We start from the raw sequence: 10954 nt of genomic DNA, 5'->3' as shown, positions 1-10954 counted from the left end.
ATCTAAAACCTTTAAAGAGCTTTTTAGATGCACCAGCAGCCAAACAAGTGTTATATTTTCAGGTGGCACGTTTAAAATGAATACAGCACTAACAAAACAATTCCTTCAATTCAAAGTCTTTTAGCTGTTAGCATATTTTTAGACACACTCAACAGTCAACACATGATTATTTTATGCTCTGAGGTGGAAAGAAGTGGGTTCCAAATCAGAACATTCTGTGCTTCCTGTTGCCATAAATGCAGGTAAGTACTTTTCTTACACCTCTTTGTTAGCAAGCTTGGTGATAAATTAAGTACTTTGCTTTTACTTTCTTGACCAGCCAACTTTCCACTGCATTTGGCATGGTCTAATTAGTCATTTTAATCCCATGGTTTTTTAAAATGTTTTAATTTACGCTCTTGCTTCTTGGCTAAAGTGGTTTGTTTGGTAGGAGAAGATAGGAATTATGACTCAAGAACCAAAAAGCCTTCTGGGTTCCTCAGTAAAAGTCAAAGATGAGTAAAAAGCTGTGGCCTAATGATGGCCTGTATTATGGTTTCACTTCTTAGTTTGTGTTTGACAACAACTTAATTCCAGAAAGTCAGGTTCTAAATGTCTTCTGTCTGGTTGTGAAACATTAGACACAACACAAGCCAAAACAGTGTATGTGTATGTGTGGTAACAAAGACGGGCACATTTAAACATCAACTGTGCAATACGCTCTATAGCGTCAACAAAGAGCATAATAGGCCTACATACACGAAATAATCAAACGTTTTGGCAGCCGCGCGATGAAATGTCTAATCACAAAAGCATTGGTGGCAGGTTTAAAAGTTTTCATAAAGTTAGAGAAGAAAAATAGTTCTTTTCTCCTTTCTGTGACAAAGACAACCCCCAAAAAATATTTTTTTTACCAAAACAAACATTGTGCAAGAAAACGTCAACATCAGCAAACTTTAGGAAGGCGATGACGGCGGCAGATGCAATGACATCACTGCAGGCTTTTGTTGTCGTAGCAACAAAGGAATGTTTTCAGGCATCAGCACACTAGAATGAAATATTCTAGAGTTATGAAATATTGTGAAATAGTCCTGAAGGGGAAAGTTCAGGTCAGGGGTTGATCCACAAATCCATGAGCACACAGGCACACTTAGCTGTACAGAGCGGCTATCAGCGAACACAGACTGAGGGGAAGGAGAGGAGAAGAGAAAAGACGATGGTAAACAAAGAAGTGAGACAAACTGGAGACGTCAGGCTGTGTCTCAAAATCACTGTAAATCTTCCCCGCGGCATGGGAAAGGCACTTTACTGTGGAGACCCATTCCCGCCCTGCTCCTTCACTGTTTCTGCAGCATGTCATCATAAACAATGACTCATTTTCTCAAAATGTCAACTTTATATCTTAATAGAATTATTTTTATTTGTAAAATATGGTAATCTCAAAATGTTGACTTATCTCATTATAATTATTTCTTTTCTAAAAATATTTACTTTATATCTCAATATGAGTTATTATATTGACTAAAATACTGACTTAATATCTTTAAAATTATGACTCATAAAATGATTTATTTTCTCAAAATGAACTTGATATATTTTGATATTTTCTCCAAATAAATTTGATATCTGAGAATAATTACCCATTTCTTCTAAATATGGATTAATTACATTATTATAACATTTTCTCAAAATATTGACTTAATATCTCAAACAATCTGACTTATTTTTCACAATATTCACTTAATACCTCAAAATAATTTATTTTCTCAAAATATTGACTTTGCATCTCAAATCACTGATTTTCTTGAGATTTTGAGTTACTACATTGAAAAAATAAACAATTATTTTGAGGCAATAAGTCATTATGATGATATATCAACTCATTATTTTGACATAGTGATTATTTCTACGTATTAAGTCAGAATGTTGAGAGAATAAGTCATTAAATTATTCTACCATTGTCATAAGTCATAATCACATGATACTCAGTCAATATTTTAAAAAACAAAAATCATTATTTCATAATACTAATAAAATTGTTAGACATACTGCTTGCCAGAAACAGAATGAGAAAAAACAGGTGATATTTTTTCTCCTGTACTTGCTGGAGATCCACACTTCACTACTCTTAGGCATAATGTCAGAAAGGTGTTTTACTTCAATCATTTCATATTTCTTTTAGGTTCCCTATGTGTGAATGCGAAGAACTTTTTAAAAGTTCTTTTTTCAATTAAAGTGTTCTTCCTAGAAGTTTTGAATTATGCAGAGGTTCTTTAAACTTACAACATCTCATTTACAACATTTACAACAACGGTTCTCTAAAAAGCCATCCATTGAGCACTCTTTTGGTATCATACACAAAAGAACCCTTCAACAGTATAAGTAAGTCTCGTGATAAAACAAACTGACAAGAGCATCCAGGATGAACAGATAATTACAGAAGCACAGAGAACACAACATCCATACATCATGGCTAACAGCTACTGAGCTCTGAAAGCTCTTAGAACCTCTTTTAAAGCAACAGTTTGGCCATAAATCATCTTTACACAGTTTGCACCCTTTACACAGATGTAGCTGATAAGTCAAGACTGGTTTACTGTCTGAAGTTTGCTTCTTTAGTTTTACAGTGAAGCTACAAGGCTAATGTGGCTAACACAAGTACAAGTTCAGGCATAAGAAACCCTGTTTAAGATTACCTTAACAACTCAACCTGAAGTAACTCATCTGTCCTAAAATTCGAAAGAGTTTGAAGTGCGGAAAAAACTGGACGCCCCCATGAAATTGAGTACTGTTAGCGTCAAGCTAGCTAGCTGATGCTAGTGATATGAGTGATAATGTTAACATTCATAATGTAGTTACCTTCTCAAACTGTACAGTAATTGCTCTAGATTTGCTACTGTATCTGTATGTTGAAGCTAAAACTACAAAAATCTCATTTAAGAGTTGAGAAGTGCTGGTTTGTTGCTGTTGACAGTGTGAGAAGCCATGCTAATACGACTCTGTATGCTAAATGAGGAATTCCCAGTTGCGTCAGTGTTTTCTTTGGCTTTTTTAAGGTAGAGATTGAACATTTTGAACTAGTCACACTTGAATTTGAGGTTCAAGGCAGCCAAGTCAACCCTTTTTCAGTTAAACAGTGACGTGTATAGTGTTTCTGGTGGCTAAGCTAACCTTATCTCGTTAGCTGCGTTAGCTTCACTAGCACAGAACTAAAAAAGCAAATGTCAGACGCCAAGCATTTTTTGGCTAATTAACTACACTTGGAATAAGGGGGAGAATATATAGACTAGCTTTTGACTGTCCACTGTAGGGCAGGGAGAGAAACAGCAGCAAGCAGCTAACAGTGCTGTTTGCGTAAGACTGGTGCTTTAAACCACAGGCGGAGAAGAGAGAGGTGCACAGTCTGTAGAAACACCTTCAATAAAGTGGGGTCAGCTGAAGGTTCGTGGGGTATTGAGCACTGGATGCAGAGTATCGGTCGATAGCGGCAGAAGATGTTTGAAGGCTGAGTCCCGTATGAGTCGGCTGGATGGATTCTTGCTGCTTTAGTACAGCTGGGCTGCGCTGCAGTCGCGGAGGCAGCGAGTGTGATAAGCTAATGAGTCTGTCAGAGATTGGCATCTGTATTTGATCAGCACAGCAGCCTGCATTTCTGATCAACACGGCAGTGACTCAGGCTGTGTATACCTCCCAGACTACCAGTGAAAACTTTAGGGAATATTTAAACCATGCAGCTAGCATGGTTCTCCTTTCTCACTAGTCTCTTTCTCTCCATCCATTCATCCCTTCTTTTTTTGCTTAAAGGCCCAGTCGTACTTAAACTGCCAGCGACTTTCTCAGCGAGGCAGTGAAAGTTATATTCGTTTCAATGGGATTCATCGCAGCCAGTTAATCCGTGTTGCAGACTTCCAGGCCGACTAAATTTTATGTTCCCGTTTGTGGTCAACGACCTCAACTAATAGTGCTGTGGCTGTATTGATCTCTGAAGGGCTGCATAGCACTGAATGTCCAAAATGGAGGAGATGCTAACTTTGGATGTGTTTAAGCGCAAACCTTTGGCCATTTCTCCCTCTCTGTCTACAAATAAACACATGAAAGTGAGCCTGTATACATGGTCAGTCTTGAGTCTTTTTGTGTTTGTGGTTTGTGGATACATTGCAGGAAAGGCTACGTTAGCTTTTTGGTTAATGCACACCAATTGCCCCCCTGTCATCAACTAGCACGTTATCTGATATAATTGCGATCACTTTTATGTTTTTACTGTATATGGTAGGTTAATCACAGCTAGCTATTGTGCAGCACTACATTCGTGTGAGTATATAATTATCTAATATAATTATGTTTGTGTGCCATTGCCGTAAGCTAACTTGCTAACCGCACCAACATGGAGAACTGTTATGCTGCACATGCCTTGGTCACTTTTAAAGCCGCAGTCACACCCTAGACATTTGCCATTTGCCAATGACCGCATAGTATGCTGTCTGTCTTTCATGAGTTTATTTAAAGCCAGTGAGGAAAGAAATGTTAAAAGGGTTGTGCTTAGCCACTAGTTAGCGTTTCCTCCAGTTTGGAGGTTCAGTGTTACTAAATGAAGGGATGCCCCTTCAGAGTTCCTTGCAGCCAAAGCAGTAGTGCTATTGGTTGAAGACACAAACTCGCTTACTAAAGTTCACTAAAGTTGAACTTGCCAAGAAGTTTAACAAACTAAATTTATTCAAAAACATTAACGGCAGCGAATTCCACTGAAATTAATGCAATTCTGCTTGGAACTGCTACAAACTCAACTGGGTCAATCGATCAAGACGAAGCATCCAGACATCCTTGCTTTTACTCCAATTGGCTGTAGCATGATGCTAGCATAGCAACAGATGGCACCTGTGAGTGTGAGTGGGTGGAGTCACTGGTGTCGCATGGAGCGGAGCCTTCTGATTGGTAGAGTATGAAGTCAAAGGTCGTGGCTGGAGCTCTCCATGGCAACAGATGGCACTTGGTGAAGGCTGAGCTCTGCTGCGCGAGAGAGTGGGGTCATCGGGCTCGCAGGGGGCGGAGTCAGGGTATGAGGCCACACCTTTGACAGCAAGCAAGCGACAGACAGACGAATAGACAGAGAGATAGACACCAACGACAGACAGAGAAGAGAAGAGAAAGGAAAGAGAGAGAGTGCAGGGTTTAAAGCGAGGACTGGCCAATGATTTTGGGCATTGCAGGCTGGGGCTCCTGCGTCGTGCCCGAGCAAGGCTCCAACTGCATTTCCTGCAGAAACAGACACAGAACAGGACATAATCTGATGCGCTGTTTGCTTTGCACAGAGACTAACAGTAGCTATGTTACCATCCACCTTCTGTGCACATTTCAAGCAATAACAGGAAAATGCATTCAAAAATGTTTGTGACACTTCCTGCCCAGCAGCTTGTTTCTGAACAGACTTCTATCAGAGTCTAAAATTATTTAGGTGATGGTGTCATTTCATGCAAAAACTACTATCATATAAATTCTGAGTTATTGATAAAACAGCTGTGTTTTGCATGTTTTCATCTCTAATTCCATGTGTTTTCATGTGTAGCTTTGGCTTCCCAGATTTCCTTACAACCTACTGATAAGAACATTTGGTTCATATTATTTTACTTTTATTATCATTTATTTTTTCATCTGGACCGTTATGGGGTTGATCTTGTCTCTTTGCCATGTAGGTCTGTTTAAGCACTTAATTTCATCCAGTCCATGGTCACACCGAATGCACACTGAAGTGCGGAGCGCCGATATGGCCTGGGTTCAATCCACGGTCTTATCACTTATCAGCCGTGGGCTGGAGGTTGGGGAACCAGCCTTGTGAGTTGCCGGTTCGATCCCCTTGAGCAAGTGCCCTTGAGCAAGACACCTAACCTCCAACTGCTCCCCGGGCTCTGTGGATAGGGCTGCCTGGGCAAGTGTGCTCACTGCCCCCTAGTGTGTGTGTTCTCTATTGTGCATGTGGGTGTTTCACTGTCCAGATGGTTAAAATGCGAAGATGAATTTCCCCGTTGTGGAACTAATAAGGTTAACGGTATCACTTGTCAGGTCCAGGGCAGAAGTTTCCCCTCCTCGTCCACAGAGGTCACTGCCTCCAGAATTCTAGAGGAGCTATGTCACCTGATCTTCTTCAGCAGCCATTTTGTATATAAGCACATGGTCTCGGCCTTGTTCTTTGCAAAGTCTTGTTCTAGCCATGCTTGCCTGTTCAAGAATGAGTTAAACTACATTAAACCTCCAAGCCCTCGCTGTGAGTCCCTTTGTGACAGCACTAAATATTGCTTTGTGCTGAGTTAATCTAGACAGACTTTAACCTGTGAGTTGAAATTAACCTGCGAATTTGCAAATCTTGGAAGCCACAGTCTATAGAACACGAGGGCAAACTGCGCCTCTTCTATCTTAAGAACACTAAACAGTCCTCAGTCTACATAATGACACAAAATAGTTAACCAGCTGACATTAACCAAAAAAATTGTGATATTTAAGCTGTGTTTCAAAGCCTAGGCTGCAGCCAAGGTAGCGCAGGTCCGCAATAGGACTGTCCTATGAAGACTCCTCCTTAGTAGCCTATTTTTCACCCAAATAGAACAGTCCTAACGAGGCCGCGTGGTGACCAGAGCGGCGTGAAACTTGTGAGGAAGCTGGTGAGAGAAAACTGAGCTTTTTTCCTTTCTTCACAGAGATGTTGTTATGTAGTACAATACATATATACAAATACTTCTAAATAAGATATGATGTAGGGACGATATACGACATAAGAACGAACGCTTAATCATTTATACTTTATAAGGTAACGAAGACGAATTCAAGGACGTGATCAAAATTTGAAACCACTTTCTGCTCCAATGGCTTTGTTTTCTGCCGTTTTTGTTTGTGCGCAGAGATCTGTGGGTAATCATAGGGCTGGAAGGATGCATCTGATGCGCCCTTGAAACCTGCATTTCTACGCTGTATACAAAGGGTCCTTCACCTTGGGATGGCCTAGGCTTTGGAACGCAGCTATCATGTACCATATAAATGTCTTCAAGTATAGCAATATTATTTTTTTGACATATCAGTCACCTCCTCACCCTAAAATCAGTTTCGCGTTCTCCACAATTTTGCTCCACAGCCGTGAACAAAACAGCGAGGCAGCAGCCTGTGAGCCCCGCATAAGAGATGAAAAGCGGAAGCATACTTAGCAGCTCAATTTGGAAATAAATAAGCAAAATTTGGACACCAAACGTCTTAAAAGAGTGACTGCAGTTGGACTAAGACTAAGACTTTTTCTATTTTCCTACCTTTTCTAACTATTCCTTTAGGTAATCTCTGATAGACTTGAATATGTGGTTTGTAGTATATGTGGTTTTTGATGCTGCATGGCATCCTGTCATCTGTAAACATGGACAAAAGCGCAGACAGAAATCAGGCTGCTACTCTTTCTAGCTATGTAAATGTAGGCTACCTTTGTGCGATGAGAGGAAAAACTGTTCCAGTTCAATTTTCCAGCAGACTATTGCTGTAAGGCACTTAAATTGTAGCAAAAAAGGGTGTATGTGTGTGCATGTTTACCAATTTTGAAAAAATTAATCATTACAGTGGAACTGATTGTAACTTTAGTAATTAAACAATCTGTACAACTCTGCATGATGAGTCTGTAGGCTTATCAGGCCTGCAGCAGCGCAGCGTGACAAGAATAACTCCATTAATGATAATGAGAACAGCTCAGTCTTCATTATTATTAGTGGCCAAGCTGTGTCTTACACTCACACACAAAAGCATGAAAACAGGAAATGAGATTTCTCACTTATAAAACTGGGCCATAAGATGTGGACTTTGCACGAATCTGACAACACTAAAATTCAAATGAGCCTGACTGCAAGCACTGAAACTGACTATAAAGAGGAGATCAATGAAGACATTAGAACCACAGCGCTCAGGCCTCGTACAGCACTCATACGGACCCATCTGAAAACTAGAGAAGAAGCTGAAAGAAATAGCGGACTGGATCTTTATGGGTGGGAAGTACACCAGCAAATCACACATCACACTACATGGATAAACTGAAGAAACTAGAAGGAGAAAAAGTCCACCAGGGTCAGTTCCTTCTACTGAGTCCATCTGAAGATTACCATTGTGTGCCTAGAACACCGCAAATAGCCAAGAGAAACATCCTATTTCTACGTCAACGTACACTACTCACGAGCTCTGGTGGTGAAGGGTACTCATCGTCTAGTTCTCCAGCTCTTTAGCAAACCTCAGTGATAGCAAATGTTCAGGATGGTGCAGTTGCCAGTGAATGAATAGTCATTTTAATGCTGTGTATTTTTTAACTCATAAATGAGGTAATAAGTTCTTCTGTTCAGCCCAGCGTTCACTCTCCAGTTTCACCCGCCCTCTTTTCCGATCAGTTACCTTGTGAAAAGCCGTAGCATCTTTCCGATGCTCAAGAACACTTTCCAATCAGAAAGTGACAAAAGACATGGGCAACAAGACAAAACACAACACGTACAGACACCTGCACGATTCCCACAGCTGGCAAGGGGATTTCATTGACCATGGTAGAGTCACTACAGCAAACCCAGAAAGATTCCTTAGCCACAACTACAGTGCATCACACAAAAGGCTGGCCCAGAAAGCCTAGAAGGCTAGAAGTCCTTAGCCACGAAGGCGAAGCATTTACATGCAGACGAACACAACCAGACCAGGCAGTCTCATAGCTGCAGTGCAGCATCACCCAGGCAGCCACATAGCTGAGATGTAGTGTCGCTTAGGCAGCCGGGCCAAGGGGCCTCGTACCGAACACTACCGATCCAGGCAGCCCCACAGCTGCAGTGAAGCGTTAACCAAGCAGTCAGCCCAGGATGTGATGTCCAGAGAGCCTCGTAGCTGTGATACAATGTCACTCAAGCAGACGGTCCAGGCTGCCCAAATGGCCAGCCCTAGAAGCCTCTGAACCACACCTGGATAAGCTCTCTCAGCTGCTATCTCGGTGCTGTCTCAGCCAGCACAAAAACATCCAAACATACACACAAACAATACAAAACAAATGAGAAACCAATGTAAAGCGTCAGCCATATTGCGTCAGCGTACTTACAGGGGAACACACACACACCCACGCATGCACACACACATATTGTAATAGATCAGTATTGGTCATATTGACCCCTTAAATGGCCCGGCCCTTTGGCAGGCCCAGCATTTTACTACATGCTTCTAAGAATAGCTCAGCTAGTTTACACTACAGTCCATATAGTTACTGAATAATAAGCCTGGGTATGTAATAAGCCTGCAATTTTAAGGAGTTTTAAATTTTTTGCAATTTTAAACTGATCCAGTTTTGATCTTTTGTTACAAACAGGACTTCGATGGACATCCACAGCGTGCGGCAGTGACACGCATTTCCAGAAATAATCCAGGAGGTCTGAATGTCTGCAGTGAGAAACTATTTTAAAGTGCAAAATAAAGACATGCACTATCCACAGTGCCAGTGCCTGTACTGTGTTTGAGCTACTAGCCTTGTTCCAAAACACTGTTAGTTTTTCTCGATTGTTTGAACACTTTTGTCATTTCATAATACAGTTTGAAGGTTTTTTCTTTGCAAAATGGTTTAACCAACAAAAACCATAAAACACTCCCATAAACAACACAAAAAACAAACAGTTATCTTAGACACGACAGCTTACAGTCAACTGACTACGTACTTTCAATCTCGCAACCATAAACAACAAAGAACAAGTCCGTTCTGCATGTGTGTCGTGTCATAGTGAAAGTTTATAACGTTCAACATGGCGGAGCAGAAACGGGTCTGCTGAGGAGACGAAGTTCATGCTCTGAGCTTTAAAAGACGGCGGTGGGACGGACGTCCAGCTTATATGTCTCAGAACACAACGCCTTCCTCTCTGTCTTCTTTAATAAGGACATGTGAAGGACGTTTTCCTGAGTCTGACATCATTTTAAAGCGGTTAAAAACACAAGCACTGCTCACTGCTGCTCATCTCACTCTGACTGGACTCGTGATGCTTGCTGTCATGGTAACGTTTACACTAAGTGGTTCTCTGCTCATGGGCATAGGTTTGGATCAGATTGCTTGTAGTGAGCATGTAAATGGAGATTTTCATCAGATCGTTGAGTAGAGTGATCAGATAAACACCTCAGTCTAAATCTATAATCAGAATGTAAAAAACGCTTCTTTGATTTAAGATGGAAGGGGGCCCAATCAACAGATGGTCCAAGCCTGACAGCGAAGCTCAGAATTTGTGCTCCAAACAAGCAATGAGCAACAAGCCAGTCTGTTATTCGTATTTTGTCAGATCTGTGTTGCAACTGTATGAGGTCAGTAATGTGAGTCAGGTAATTGCTGTTGCTACACCTGAACCAAAATGTCAGAGCGTAATTATATAGGACTGACTGGGCTCATTCACACTTTGCATTAACATGAGTTTCACGTCTGGCTCATACCTGGATTAACACTGGCCGGATTTCATTTAAGCATAAGAGGCCTCTCGCTTTGGGGATAACTCCAGCCTCCCGTGTCCTCCATCTCGTGTGTTTCATGTGTTCATTTAGCCCACCCTTTGGGTTTTGACAAACACCATAAATCAAAATCAGCCAAAAGAGCTATCCATCGGCCATAGACGTTAATGATCTGTGCGTTTTTTCTCCTCCCATCCACAGAGAAAAGGCACTTTCGTTCACAGATAATGCATCTTGGAAATGCTCCCCAGGGACGAACTTGTAAATGGCGTTTTTGCGTATTGTGGGTGGGGCAAACCAGAGATTTTTGAAAATGCTGATGTCCATCATCCTGTGATTGGCCGCTGACATGGTCTTCACGTCTAGCACATCCAAAATGGAGAACGGGTTCATGAGAATCAGTCTTTATAGACCTTTAAAGTTGTTTTGTCATTCTGTAGTGAGTGTCACGCCCATATAAGGAACTCCAGGTCTCAGCAAGTTCTCGCTATGAAAAAAACGAATGGGGCTT

General features: G+C 41.2%; 1 protein-coding gene across 4 annotated transcripts in view; it reads right to left on the bottom strand.

Annotated features, from left to right (window-relative positions):
- Positions 1-2397: 2397 nt before the first annotated feature.
- The window catches only part of LOC108436390 (somatostatin receptor type 5), a 35788-nt gene continuing 27231 nt past the window's right edge, over positions 2398-10954 (bottom strand). For 3 of the 4 annotated variants that reach the window (XM_037543875.1, XM_017712840.2, XM_017712842.2), the window contains one exon: positions 2398-5047. In XM_037543875.1, coding sequence (XP_037399772.1) covers positions 4925-5047 — 123 coding nt within the window. In that variant the 3' untranslated portion in view covers positions 2398-4924. Of the gene's footprint in view, positions 5233-10954 lie in introns of all 4 variants that reach the window. The other variant, XM_017712843.2, reaches the window with a different exon arrangement.

Source organism: Pygocentrus nattereri, chromosome 12 (genome assembly GCF_015220715.1).
Source record: "Pygocentrus nattereri isolate fPygNat1 chromosome 12, fPygNat1.pri, whole genome shotgun sequence".
NCBI lineage: Eukaryota > Metazoa > Chordata > Actinopteri > Characiformes > Serrasalmidae > Pygocentrus > Pygocentrus nattereri.
This window is presented reverse-complemented; position numbering and strand designations above follow the sequence as displayed.